General features: G+C 36.0%; 2 protein-coding genes across 5 annotated transcripts; both read left to right on the forward strand.

Annotated features, from left to right (window-relative positions):
- The first annotated feature begins 574 nt into the window (after nt 1-574).
- LOC110268126 (uncharacterized) lies at nt 575-3,384 on the forward strand. Its single transcript, XM_088506402.1, has 3 exons — nt 575-971; nt 1,364-2,356; nt 2,456-3,384. Exons 1-3 carry the CDS (start codon nt 647-649, stop codon nt 3,277-3,279), a joined length of 2,142 nt encoding a protein of 713 aa, XP_088362528.1. The 5' UTR covers nt 575-646; the 3' UTR covers nt 3,280-3,384.
- Nucleotides 3,385-10,133: 6,749 nt separating this feature from the next.
- On the forward strand, nt 10,134-13,785 carry LOC107622616 (F-box/kelch-repeat protein At1g67480). Of its 4 annotated transcripts, XM_016324582.3 has the most exons (6): nt 10,246-10,396; nt 10,575-10,673; nt 10,760-10,834; nt 11,458-11,525; nt 11,625-12,500; nt 12,847-13,785. In XM_016324582.3, the coding sequence occupies exons 5-6, from the start codon at nt 11,941-11,943 to the stop codon at nt 13,472-13,474; spliced, it is 1,188 nt and encodes a 395-aa protein (XP_016180068.2). In that variant the 5' UTR covers nt 10,246-10,396; nt 10,575-10,673; nt 10,760-10,834; nt 11,458-11,525; nt 11,625-11,940; the 3' UTR covers nt 13,475-13,785. The 4 variants fall into 4 exon arrangements, with proteins under 4 accessions (XP_016180067.2, XP_016180068.2, XP_088362405.1 ...); XM_016324581.3 differs by lacking the exon at nt 10,575-10,673 and having other exon boundaries at nt 10,134-10,396; XM_088506279.1 differs by lacking the exon at nt 10,760-10,834.
- The last annotated feature ends 1,523 nt before the right edge of the window (nt 13,786-15,308 follow it).

The following is a 15,308-nucleotide window of genomic DNA, read 5'->3' on the forward strand; positions in this document are numbered from 1 at the left end:
GGAATCGGACCCAACGAGTTGACATCCTAGGAATTGGTATGAAATCTCACGGTCCGAGTTCTTAGGTGAGAGTACGAATTGGTGATCAATGAACTCGGACCCTCCGTGTGGCAAGGAAACATAAAAATCTGATGGTCCGAGTTCGGTCTGAGAAAAATTTTTTTTTGGTTCAACTAAACCTAGTCGTAGGGTTCGAGTTCCTCAAAGGTTGTGATATAAAAGGGTGAAGTGAACTGGTAGGTGGGACAGAATGTGGGTCTTCCTTCTTCTTCAACGGCTGCGTCTTCCTTCTTCTTCAAAACTCTCTCTTTTTTTCAGTTTTGATTTTGATAATGTAGTATCTAAGAGCAAGCTTATGTTTCTTTTATGGTGAGTGAGAAAAATGAGTGACCGAGTTCAGCTAAAATTATTTTATTTTGGTCAGATTTTGTTAGAAACGGCTGAAGGAGTAAAATTTATTTGTGAGAGCCCAGTAGATATTGTTATTCCTTTTGTTATCTCATTTGAGGAGCTCAAAGGAGTAATCCGTGAAAAAATTGGTTCTGAGAGGGCAAGAAATATATCATGTATTCTATACAGATATCCCATACAGGTGTTTGGTGGATTCGTACAGTATCAATCCAAATATGTGACGGACGATGCAAGCATGCAGGAGATGTTTTCAATGTATATTGAAAACCGGTCTCAGATCTCGTTCATTGAGTTGTATGTTGAGTTTGAACAATCTGAGGCTGACCGGAATATTCTACAGGAAGATTATAATAGTGACAGTGAAGAAGAGTTCGAAAGCAACTATGAATTTGCTGTTCCGGATGGTGATGAAGATCAAGGTGAGAGAACCATGTGCCCAGATGTGACAGAAGTGGCAAATGCACTTGCAAACGAAGTGCCGTTTGAGGAGCCATCATTCATGCGAGTTTTAGACTTGGAAGCCATGCATGTTCCTGAATTTCCGGAATATATGACTGCAGGTACGTAATCGTGGTATAAGTGTTTTTGTAGTTACACATTGATTGAGGAATTTATTTTTTTTCTTTTATATGCTTCATGTGCTTATTAGGAAATAATGTTTATGCTGTATAAGATATGGTTGTAGCAAGTTGCATGAGTTTGTAACAATTATCGACACAGCTTCAATCTATTGTACGGTTCAAATGGCATGAACCGGACAGGACCGGCACGGTTCGTTTGGTTTTCCGGTCGAACCGGTCGGTCCGGTCCGGTTTTTTACATTTGCTGCTGATGTGCTTATGGTGTTTAGTTTGATATCATAAAATGTTGAACGATTTTTAAGTAAAGCATACTGGTTTTTTACATTTGCTGCGGTATAATGAAATTTATCTTATGGCATTTGTCCCAGCAGAAATTCCTATGGTCGCAGATGGTGAATTCGTCGTTGGGATGGAGTTCAGTTCCAGGGAAGCTGTTATTAAGGCGGTTAAGGAGTATACTATACGACGAAGCGTAGACTACCGGGTATATGAGTCTGAGCCGTTGACATTTTATGCCAAGTGTACACAGTATGGGTCAGGGTGTGATTGGCTTATCAGGGTTAGCTTGATCAGCAGGAAGTACTGTTGGGTTATAAGGAGGTATAATGGTAGCCACACCTGTACCACAGCCACCATTTCACAGGATCATTCGAAACTGGACTCTATCACAATTGCAGAAGCAATAAAGCCACTGGTTGAAGTTGATCCCTCCTTAAAGGTAAAATCAGTAATAGCTGAAGTGCAATCGAAATTCAACTACACCGTCAGTTACCGGAAAGCATGGTTGGCTAAGCAGAGAGCAATAGAAAAAATATTTGGAGGTTGGGAAGCATCGTATGAAGCCTTGCCTATATGGTTTGAGGCCATGTGTCACAAGGAGCCATCAGCTGTTGTCCATTTTGAGACTATGCCTGTATATCAAGGCGATGACTTGGTGGGTGATATTCGGGTACTGCATCGTGTATTCTGGAGTTATTACCCTTGTATTAGGGCATTCAGACATTGTAAGCCAATTGTCCAGGTAGATGGTACTCACTTGTACGGAAAGTATAAGGGTTGTCTGCTTGTGGCAGTTTCCCAGGATGGAAACAACAATATCGTTCCGATTGCGTTTGCTATTGTTGAGGGAGAGACTTCTGATGCATGGCATTTTTTCCTAAGTAACCTCCGTCAACATGTTGTTACTCGGGATGGAGTGGGTCTAATATCTGACAGGCACGAGTCCATAAATTCAGCTGTCGAACGAAGTAACGGAGCTTGGTCACCTCCTAGAGCTTTTCATATGTTTTGCATCAGGCATATAAAGTCGAATTTTCTGAGAAAATTCAAGGCACCTTACCTACAAAAATTGGTCGTTAACATCGGTAAACATTTACTAAATTTAAGGAAATTATTAGTAGATGTGCCTTAAATAAATCTATTGAATTTAATTACTTTGCTTTCTACATGCTTTGATCTGCTAGGGTATTCGAGGACGGTGCGGGAGTACGATGTGCGTTACCAGCGTTTAAGGGACCGCGGCGAGGCATACACAAACTGGTTAGACCGAATTCCTCGCGAACAGTACGCACTGGCCTTTGATGGCGGGTACCGATGGGGTCACATGACAACGAATCTAGTGGAGTGCATCAACTCAGTTTTGAAGGGTGCTCGCAATCTTCCCATTACAGCTCTTGTGAAGGCAACATTCTACAGGCTAAATGAGTTGTTCACCCGTAAAAGAGCGGAGGCGGAAGCCCGGATCAATGCTGGCCATGTGTTTTCTGAGATAGTGACATCGAAGTTGCATGCAAACCAACTTGCATCAGGAAACATACAGGTTAGTTGCTTTGACCGCCAGAATGAGGTCTTTGAGGTTCGTGAGATGCCAAGTGGGCTAGAGTTTGCAGTTGATCTACGTAGCCTTCGATGTGACTGTGGTGAGTTCCAGGTGGACCGGATCCCCTGTCGACATGTGTTCGCATGTTGTGCCAACCAGCGACTTGATTGGCGACTTTATGTTCATGATGTGTATAAGATGGATCAAGTGCGGCGGGTGTACCGAGCACGGTTTAGGCCACTAGGTAATCCCACCACATGGCCTGCTTACAACGGACCTCGGTTCATACCGAATCCGTACATGCGACGGGTGTCAAAAGGTCGTCCCAGGATGACGCGTTTTCTGAATGAGATGGACACGAGGATGTTACGTCGTCCTAGGCGATGTACTCTATGTGGTGCTGAGGGACATAGTCGAAGCAGATGCCGTCAGTTTGTTGGTTCAAATACCAACAGAGAAGCCCCCTAGGTTCACATTTTTAATATGATATTGTATAATAAAACCTGACTGAGCAAATGGAGGTAACATGACCTGCTATATGTAACCTTATAATTAATGACACTCTAGTATTATTCCATCTTTTAAAGTTTTTAATTTGTTCAAACAAAAATTAGAGTATAATCTAGATTTTTTTCCTTTATATATTTTTTAAAAACAGAAATTGAAATGTTAGATTTCAGCTTAAAATATATTTTATTTTTTTTAAAATTTCTAAAACAAACATCGGAAAATTTGATTTTTGTATTTTAAATCAAACAATGTCCTACAACTGCTTTGAAATATATTTTAGTGATACTATAAATAAGAATAAGAATTTTAAATTAAAAAGGAGGCTTGTTAATCATTTTTATATGATATTGTATAATAAAACTTGACTGAGCAAATTGAGGTAACATGACCTACTATATGTAACCTTATAATTAATGACACTCTAGTATTATGCTATATCTATATTAAGGTTTTAAGAGACATTATTACATGCTCCAGATGGCTGATACATCAATAATGTCCAACACATATAAAGTACTCTATATAAGGTCCAACACATACAAATAAGTCTAAATGATAAAATATTGTCATCATCACATAATGTCTAACCAATACAAATAACTCTAAACATTACATAAAGTCATCACAGTACATAATATCTAACAAATACATATAACTCATAACATTACATAACGTCATCAATACATTAAGTTTAACAAAAACAAATAACTCTAAACAAAAGGAAAGAACTATTTTCTCATTTTCCACTTTACATCCTTCACAAAGTTTTTGCATTTCTTGGCCGCTTTTTTGAAGACAGAAGGGGTGAAACGATTAGCACTCCGACGTGGCGGATCAATCCTCAGATTGTAACCTTTGACGTTGTCATCTGGACTACGTGCCTGACCTGTAAAAAATTTTGAATAAACAAGTATGTGCAGCACATTACATATTCAAATACCAACATGAATACCACAAATCAAGAAGCAAAATCCAATAAGATATGCCATTTATGCAAAGAAAGTAAATAAGTCATGGAATATGTAATGCAAAATAGTAAACATAATACCATCGTTGCGAGATTCTTCATCCTCATCGAACTCTTCAATTTCATCCTCGTCGTCATCGCCCTCTTCATCCGGGTCATCTACTAGATACGCATCGGTTTCTTGTTCGAGTGCGTTAGTATCTTCCTCAACCCGTGCCATGTTACATCGGTTAGGATTTTGACTGTTCAGAACACCTCGTCCACCGTCACTCCTACTAGAGTCAACAGATACAAAGCCTCCAGAAGCAACGGATGAGGTATGGCCTGGATACCTTGCATCTAACGAATACCTGCCAGGCATGAAATCAGGCAGATCGCCATGTTGTGAATGTGCTCCTTCTGCGGACATGAACCCAAGCAACTGGCTGAAAGAAGTTCCATCACCTATTTCAAACTGTGACATACCCCAATATTGTTGCTGTACTGGAAATGATGGGGTGAACTGTGGCTGAGGTAGATACTGGGTTGAGGCCTGAGGTTGTTCTTGTGGAGGCGGAACTGGAGGTGATATATGTTGCTCCTGCTCTTCATTGTCCTCATCCATATCCTGACTACCCTCATCGGTATCTTCATTACCCTCATCCATATCCTCATTGCCCACATCCAGATCCTGGTTACCTTCATCATTCTCTTCACCCGCAAGATTCGACAAGGCTAAGCGGTTCCCATATGTTGATCGGTACCAGTTCAGGTAGGTATCCAAGGAAGGCTGTGAAGGCATGGGAGGTTCAGAAAGAACGTAGTGATACCGATTGGTCCAATGCATTACCCAATTTGAATGAGTCGGTGTCGTGGCCCAGTTAAGATTTTTAGGTCCAGTCAGAGTCTCTCCATGAGCCTTATCCAATTTCTGTTCCTGAGAAGGTACTCCCTGAACGAAACCGAACTGTCGCCTGAACCTATCCGTGGCATGCCACTCGATACATTCAAACGACACCAATGGAACTGTAGCGCTCCAGACAACCGATTGCATGTATATTTCAGCAGGAATTATATTCGGATCCACACGATCCACAGCATAGGCAACCCAGACAAACTGAAAAATTAAAGAAAACTCATTATTACAACCCACAATACATAACTCTAACACAATGACTACTGGTTTTGTCGAAGCCCAATATTCCCAAAAGTAATGCTTCTTTAATTAAAACACACCTGGCCATCCTGAAGTTCATCAAAGGCCTTCCTAAAGTGAGCTAGCTTCAGATATCTATATCGTCGGTCCCCACGCTCCCAGTTACGCCACCTAAGCTTATGTTATCAATTAGCTCAACTGAATGTTAAATATCAAGAAATGGATAAATTGTAACATAATATTACCTGTTTGCAAGTGGAAAACTGCGGGGTTCTCTAGGAAGCGGCGATAGATATGGCAATCGGATCCAAGCCCAACCCAGCAGCAGTGTTAGTGGACCATCTATTTCCTTACAGTTATAACGAGATGCCCTGCATAACGCCCTGTAAAGGTGTGCTAGGCATGCCGAACCCCAACTATACTGTCCAATATTAACAAAATCACGAAGCAATGGTAGAAATTTCCAGTGCACACCTGCCCCTGACTTATCCCCAAACAGTATCGTCCCAATCAGCAGCATAATGTGACACCTCACATACCTAGTAATTAATAACAATCTAATATTATAACATTTCTGTAGCCTTAGCTAAAATGATGGTTAATACATTAATAGAAAAATATCTAATGTAGCATATTAGGCTATTATGTCAACAATATTACATAGTCCACATGGCTAATACATAAATAACTTCAGCAACATAATATGATACCTTACATACCTCTGTATACTGATCTCATCATTCAATTCTAAATTCTCTTTTAGATTCCGGAGCCATGTCAGTTTTATGCAGCTTGATCTACAGTCCTCTCTACGAGGTGCAATCCCAAATTGAAGCAGACACTCCGCCTCCATGGCTTCAAAACTACTCATTGTCATCCCTGTGACTGGAAGACCATCTGTGGGAAGACCAAGTATTAGAGCCACATCTTCAAGAGTCACGGAACATTCACCAATGGGAAGGTGAAACGTATGGGTGTCAGGGTGCCAACGTTCGATTAGAGCATTTACCAATGCTTTCTGACACTGAACTATTCCAATCTGAGACACATGATAGAACCCAGTAATTCGTAAATGCTCCTCCACCCTATCGTTATACCGATCCGGAGGAAGTGGGTGGTTACATGTCAACATTCTTAATTTCTACAAAAAACATAACAAATAACTAGTCATATAATTAACAGTTACTAACTTACCATCATCAATCATTTCAGTAAATCCTTATATAACTAATTCTTTTAACTTCTAAAATTATTTAATTAATCCTTAAAATTATTAATAATTAAAAAATAAAAGTCATGACCTATACATTTATTTATCCTTAACAATCAGTATATGCCATCATCAACATTTCTACAAAATATTAACATTCGTATTCTAAAGACTATAAACATTGTCATAATTAAAAAAATAGCATGGCTTAATTAAAATAATCCTATTAATCATTAAGCATTAACATTTTTCTCAGTCACAATACCAATAACAATAACATTAACATTTAAATTCTTCTCTAACAGATATACTAACTTTTTTAAAGAAATATTTAAATATGATTAATTAACTAAAACATATAATTATACTAAAAATTAATATAATTTTTAAAAAAATCTCAACATTCTCTACTGAATAAGAGATCTATTTACTTCTTCTTTTATACCTACCGAAATCTTTTCATCATTAATAATGATAATGTTTTCTTGTTAATAATAATATTTTTTTACTAAAAATCTGCAAAAAAATTTTTTAAAAATTTAAGAAATATTGAAATATTAGTCATAATTAATCTATTTTTTTATTTATCAACTGCATTTTTTACCAACAATCACCATCATAATAATTAAATTCTTAATATTAATAATTATAAATATAACTAAATTTTTAAAACTTAAAAATAATTAAAAAATACTTACATAATCAAGATCACTGAGATAATGAATAATATGAAGCTCACATCGATCAACATCTTTAATTTTATATTTTTTGGGCATGATTCCTTCTCCTCCACCATGCAAGGATGAGCTTCAGAAATGAAGAAGGAAGTTTGAGAGTGAACTGTGTGTGCTTTCGTTTTCAGATGGTGAGAGAAGAGCAAATGGGTTTCTTTATTCAAACAGGGGCACCGTTCGGGGGAAAACCAGGGAGCGACGCGTGTAAAGTGCAAGTAGAAACTCCCACCGTGCGATTGGCTTCATCGAAATCGGACGGTCCGTGACATTATTCAACTCGGAGGGTCCGAGTTCGAAACTTGCTGCAGGGGATTGCATGGCACTCGGACGGTGCGAGTTTGGTTTAGCACTCGGAGGGGTCCGAGTTGTTCCCCCCCTGACACCACCATTCTGTGCAGCACTCCCCTCCCCCATATCAGCGCACTTCACCAGCTGAGGCTCCATATGTAAATTAAAAAGTGTCTTTTAGAGTGTTTGCTAATGGAATTAAAATAATCATTAAAACCTAAATTTTAAAGTTTTTTGTTTGTTATAAATAAAATCTTTTAATGTTTATTTTCTCCACAAATAATCTTATAGTCCTAGTTATCTAAACCCGTACAAATAATCAATCATCAATGATTACCATAATTAGACCGGGAGATTAGTATTACACGCTATTAGACTCTCACACCAAATAATTAATCAAGTCCAAAAAAGCTTGAAAAATATTTGATTGATATTGGTTTCTAACCATTTTGTCTAACAAGTGATTAATCTCTTATAACAAAATTGATAAATTGGTATTAATAAAGTAATTTCTTATTTTCAAAAAATTTAGATGATTCAATTGCTCCATTATATTATTTTTAAAAAATTTAAGAATTGATTAGTTTGTGAAAATATTTTTTATTTTTATTTTTGTATTTTTATTTTTTTAAAATAATTTTTATTTTCAACTTTTAACATTTTAAAAAATATGATTAGGTTGTGAAAAGAGAATTCATTTTCAAGCATTGAAAATAATGAAAATATGTTTGATTAGTCTATATTCAAAATGTATTTTTAATATTTTAGAATTAAAAATTATATTTTTATTCAATTATAATTTTAGTTATTTAATTTTTTATTCGATTAACATTAATTTTTATACAGCATCAAATATGAAATAAATTATTATCTTAAAATAATTAATTGCATCCATAATAAAAAAAAGATTATTTAACAAAAATAATAATAATAAGTTTAGGGTAAAATGCGATATTAAACTAAATGGAAGAGAAAATTACATGATTCTACCAAAGCTAAAAACGTAACTTGGATCACCCAAAAGCTAATTATTCTGTAATTCGAATGAGACTAATTCGAATTTGCTATACCAAAAGTAATTCGAATAAGTTAAATTCGAATTAAACAAGATCAAAGTAATTCGAATTGAACCAATTCGAATTATGCATGTATTGAATCCAAGGAGTAATTCGAAAAATTATATACAACTATATCTAAAAATTAAATTCATATTTATTAGATATTATATCCATACACCGATGTTTTTAAATTTGATCGTAATTGAATTTGAAAAAATGTCAAATTCTTAAATTAATTTATTTAATTGATAAATTTACTCATAACATCTATAAATTCATACACATAACATTCATAATTTCATATTAATAACATCCATAATTTTGTACTCATAATATTTATAATTTTATACATATGATGTCTATAATTAATAAATTTTTATAATTAATATTACCAAATTTTAAACTATGCATCTTATTGTATTCTTCAAATTATTTCATATGTGCACTAATAGATCATGATTTTATATTTTAATATTTTTATTTAATATTCATATCTATGCTTATTTATTGATTTTAATATGACGAGTTAATAATTATTTTTAAAAATTTATTTTTAACTTTTGTTTATATTTTATTTTTTATTTTTTAATAGTCTATACGTAAAATATAAGTTGTATAGTAGAAATTGTTAAATTTTTTTAATTTAACCTCCATTAATTTTGGCAGAAAAATTGTATTTTAATGGGTAATAATATGATTGAGGGATGTTAAGAATTTGATTTGGGAAAACTGATATTGATTTTGGAAAGAATATTAATGACTTCAAGCGCGCAGAAAAAAAGTGAGTAATAAAAAAATGTATGTCACTTAGGTAGCATTTGGTAGAGAATTAGAGACTGAAAGACTGAGACTGGGAGACAGAGACTAAGAGACAAAGACCGAAATAAATTTTAATATTCTGTTTGATGCAAAGTGAGAGACAGAAATTGAAACAAGAATAAAAGTCTAATTTAATTTGCACAAAAGATAAAATTGGAATTAATTAATTGAAATGATGGTATTTTAGGTATAAAATGTTATTAAAATTTCAGTCTCTGTCTCTAAAAATTTCAGTCCTCTGTGTCCCTACTTTTTGGAGGTACTTAAATACTGAAATTTTAGGGATAGAGACAGAAATTTTAGTGTCCGTCTTTGAGCCAACAAACATGATACTGTGTCTCAGTCTCTCAGTCTCTGTCTCAGTATCTCAAAACAAACGCTACCTTACTTATAAAAAAAAAAAATTTATACTTGACATTTTTATATTGTAATTACTCTTTATTTACCTAATTTAAAAAATTATCTAAACAAATGAATCTAATTGGATTATTGTTTTATCTTCTCAATATATTAAAATTAAAATTTCTAAAAATAATATTAAAAATTAATTTGTGTAACAAGTTTTAATAACTCCTACATGTGGCCCCCTCTCTCTTCCTTCATCGGTGGAACACGGTTGTGCAAGTGCAACCTAACACTGATCTCATTCCTTCGCTGACTCCAATTATTACCATTTTTCTTCATTTTTCACGTTTGAACTCGGTCCGCATTCTTGGAAAGTCTTTATCTTTCCTACACTTTTGCTTCTAATTCTTCTATAAATACCCTTTGCCTCTTACATCCTCTTTTCTCTCTCTCTCTCTCTCTCTCTCTTTCCATATACTCTTCACTCTTAATCTTATTCTGCTTCCTCTTTCTCATCATGTAAGTCCTTTTTCTCTTTTCATCCTTTTCTTCATCATTATTATTGTTATTCTCTTTCCATTTCTCTTATTACAGATCTAATTAGAGTTTTCTCCGTATGCTGTAATATAATTCTGAATCTAGTTCTTATACTCCTTAAATCTTCTATTGATTTCATACATCTCTGCTCAAATAACAGATTTATATTACGCTCTTTAACATTAAGTTCCTCTGCTGAATGAATTTCATACCTGAAAACGTTTCAACTTCCAAACAAGGCTTTTCTTTGTCTGGTTAGGTATTATTTTGATTCTTTGTTTGTTTATGTCAAATGTGAAAAGTGAAAAGTGAAAAGCCCATCTGAACTGTGTAATTTGATTTCAGATCTGGTGGCTACTTCCGCTTCTGGATTTTTCAGCAAAGAATATTGATATCTCATACATATCTTACAGATTTTCAGTGCGTGGAACTGCTAAATATGTTCTAGTTTTGCTTTGTTTTGAATCTTCCTACTTACTTAGTTCTTATCCCATGTTTTGATCTTTTAGTAGGCTGATTATGACTTCATATTTGTCTCAACTATGTCACAAGTTGTTCAATTTTTCTCAAGATTTCGTACATAGTTCATCTCTTTTGTTTATGAATTGTTTTTGTGTTGAGAGTTGCACATTTATGAGATTTCAACAAAGTAGTGGAGCTTATCTTTTTGAAGTGTTAATAATCAATATAGTGTTTTAGATTCTAATGTTCACTAAAATTAATGTGAAGTTTTGCACAATTATTTCTTTGTATGGTATTATTTGTAATATTTTTGGGATAGAAGCTATGAAAATCAAACGCTTGTGCTGGACAATAGATGACTAGTTGTAAATTTTTTTACATTAAATTGCATAAAAATTAAATTTCTGTGGATTCCTGTCCAATTGATGTGTATATTGAAAAGAATGCCGATTGCTTTTGTTAACCCTCTAGATTGAACTTTTTCCCAGTTGAAGTTTCCCCATTGACTATGTATGTATTCCCTCAAATATTGCTACTTGTGTTGAAAATTGACTTATCTTTCTCCTTGTTTAACATTTCAGCAATATAAACTCGAAGAAAATGGAAGTTATAGGTGGCTGAATGTTGCCAAGTTCTATGGCCTACACTGGTATGACTGTGTTTGTACCTATAATAATTTTGTTGATTATCATTGATTAGTTTATTTTTTTAACTTTAGAATGTAACAAATTCTTGTTGTAATTTATAGATCTTTGGGCAATGTGTAAGGGAGGATACAAGTTTAGCAGCCTAAGAAACAATTCGCTGACGAAGATAAATCAGAGCAATCACAGTAGTAGCAGAACTTGTGTTATGGAATTTGAATCAGACTGGACAAAGCACAGAAAATCATCCGCTTACACCGCTCACGTGATTCGTTCTGCAACATCTATCTTGCCTTGGTCTTGTAGAGTCCCAATTGGTGAAGGGTATCATGAATTCCTTTAATTATATAATTCACATTAAGACCTTTGTTCATTGTTCGGTTAATTGGTCACGGAAAATTCTCTACATCTTGGAGATATATGGTAAGTGTACTTGCTGATTTGGAAAAGATGCCTGGTTTTGTTGCTGGAAAGAAGAGATCTACAGGCCGAAACATGTGTTTCACCAATTTGGCCAATCAAGACAAGTTAACTTCTTTGCAAACCAATCATTTCTTTGCCTCTGAGGTACTGGAAAACGATGATAGCCCCATTCTACCTGGTCTGCCTGATGATGTGGCAAAACATTGCCTTGCACTTGTGCCTCGTTCTAACGTCCCAACTATTGGTGGTGTCTGTAAGAGATGGAGGTCATTTATTCAAAGCAAAGAGTTCATTACTGTGCGAAAATTGGCAGGAATGGTTGAGGAATGGCTCTATTTCTTAACAATGGATACTGAAGGAGAGGGAACTCATTGGGAGGTTATGGATCGTCCCAGTCATAAATGCCAAGCTCTTCCACCGATGCCTGGTCCGGTAAAGGCTGGATTTGGAGTGGTGGTTCTTAATGGAAAGCTTCTTGTTATTGCTGGATATTCAACTACAGATAGAAGTACCTTTGCCTCAGCAGAGGTTTACCAATATGACTCGCTCCTCAACAAGTACGATTTTCTTTTGTGCTTTATCTAGAAATCTATAACTGAGAGTACTTAAATTGCAACATTTGTCAATAGAGATGGTTTATAATAGGATGCAATGAAATTGTTACTTCCATTTATGTATCTGACCCTACCTGGTACGTAAGACTTTCGTGTTTTTGTTAATTTAGTTAGAAATCTGGGGAATATATTGCATATGATTAATTCTGATATGAAATCTAGTTCAGGATAGCCTCTTTTCCTGTTCATAATTTGGAGAACTTAATTGTCTGTTAAGCTTGTGAATTTTCTCCTGTAATAATTTTGTAAATTTTTCATGTGTGTTTTCCATTTTGGATATTAAATGCAGTTGGAGCAGACTATCAAAAATGAATGTGGCTCGTTATGACTTTGCATGTGCCGAAGTCAATGGCTTGGTTTATGCTGTAGGAGGCTATGGATTGGACGGTGAAATTCTCTCTAGTGCTGAGGTGTACGACCCTGACACCGACAAATGGACACTGATAGAGAGTGTCCGGCGCCCAAGATGGGGTTGCTTTGCCTGTTCATTGGATGGTAAGCTCTATGTCATGGGTGGAAGGTCGAGCTTTACAATTGGAAACTCCAAGTTTGTTGATGTTTATGACCCTGAAGTCCACAGCTGGGGTGAGTTCAAGAACGGCTGTGTTATGGTCACAGCGCACGCAGTATTGGGAAAGAAATTGTTCTGTATGGAGTGGAAGAACCAGAGGAAGCTAGCAATATTCTGTTCTGAAGACAATTCGTGGAAAATGGTACCACTTCCACTCACTGGTAGCTCCAGTGTTGATTTTAGATTTGGGATATTTGATGAAAAGCTGTTGCTATTCTCACTGGAAGCAGGACCCTCTTATCAAACTTTGTTGTATGATCCAAATGCAGCTAAAGGGTCAGAGTGGCAAATTTCTGATATAAAACCATCTGGTGTGTTCTTGTGCAGTGTAACAATCAAGGCATGAATATGAAATACTAATGAGGATCTGAACTTTGGAGAGTGGAGTGGAAGTGGAAGACTTCATTGGCTTTTAAGTTTTATACATTTTAATAAAGTTTAGGAAAGTAGTTTGTGTGTTTCATTTTATATTTTCCATTTCTTCCACGTGTTTTGATTATGTACTTCTGCATGTGTCTTTTATTTATTTGGATTACGGTATCATTTAAGTCTTATATGTGGCATAATATGGTGTATTAAGTCCCAGTATGGGAACTCTTGGGTTACTTTGGTACAATTAATTTATTGAATTTGAGGCTTGAGCAGCACTTTTTCAAATTATGGTGAGTGAATGATGATTAACAGTAATAGTCATTTCAATTATGGTCTACATGTTTGTGCGCCTGGGTGACTACTCTCCAATCTGATATGCTAAAGTCAAAGTCAATAATTGAAAGGGAGCATCTATGGTGTGTGGTTGGACCAAAAAAATTCGGGTCTCTCAGTGGCACTTTTTTTTTTTTTGGGGTATTGTGGTACCTGTTGTTATTTCTGTTCTCCTTCACATATTTCAATCGTGTGAATGAATAGCACTTCAGATTTCAGTATTTTATCTCCTCAAATCTAAGATTAGTTTTAATGACATGAGTTTTTTGCGTTATACATTGGTCCAATTAACATTGCAAAACACTGGGCCTATGAACTTGTCCGTTCATGTGATCCAATAATTATTTTTTTTATTATACTACTATTTATATGAATGCATTATTATTGAAAAGGAAATTATCTTATATTAATTAGATTATTCACTGATCGTCACCAAAAAAAAAAAAAAGATCATTCACTGATCATGCATAATCAAAATTATTTGTTTTACTATACATTTTTAAAGTGAAAATTAATTAGTCTAATTTTTTATTAGACACAATCAATTAGCGTACTATGTTCATATATAAGGACATATCGTGGATTAAATATAATAATGCAAGAGTTACTATATTTACGGAATGAAATAATAACATGTACAATAATGTTACTGTACGGTAGTTCGGGTACCGGACAGTTCGGGGTGGTACTTCGGTTGGTAAGATGGGGTGTCGTCTGATTCTTGGTCGCGGGGTTGGAGCCGGAGCAGCCGACGTTCCGAGATCTTGGTGTGAAGGGGGGTGTCACCTGCAAAGACACTCCGACGCTCTAGTCAGTCAGGTGTGCAGGCGAAAAGTGGGTAATGTGATATGTGTGACGTACCTTGGGAGGAGAGTAGGACCCTTCTCTTATTACCTTGTCAGGAAAGTGGGCCCCATAGGATAGGGCCTCCTTCCAGGAAGTTTCCTTCTCTCCAGCTGTTACGCAGCTGGCAAGGAGGGTGCGTGGCCGGGTCGGTTCACACGCCTAGCTGGGCTGGGCCATAACAGTGCCCCCAATGCGCCAGCAATGGGCGTGAGCGCCGTTGGTGGCATGTTATGTTCTCCTTTGTGCGTCGTCGTTAGGTCGGCCGCTCGTGGAGAGGACGTGCCTTTTGCGCGTGTGTCTGTTCGTTGCTGGGGATAGCCTTTCGTCGCCTCGTTCTTCGCGTCAGGCATTTAATGCCCATAATGAGTTGTTTCGAAACCCCGCGCGCAAAGACTGTTTTACCTTTTGCCTTTCGCGCTTCTTGAGTCTGTGTCAGTTTTCTAATCCCCCAGTTAGTTTTGCATTTCATTTTCACTTCACTTCTTTGCTTTTACCATTTCCATCTTCTTCCCTCTCGAATTTCCCAGAGCAACATTTCTGCATCCCTGTGCATTCGCTCCTTCTTGCTCCCTTTCTACTCGCTGCAATTGTCCTGGTAAGCGTTCGCCCCTCATTCTTTGTTTTGCGTA

The sequence above is a fragment of the Arachis ipaensis genome, chromosome B10, assembly GCF_059453495.1.
Source record: "Arachis ipaensis isolate K30076 ecotype BB chromosome B10, ASM5945349v1, whole genome shotgun sequence".
NCBI lineage: Eukaryota > Viridiplantae > Streptophyta > Magnoliopsida > Fabales > Fabaceae > Arachis > Arachis ipaensis.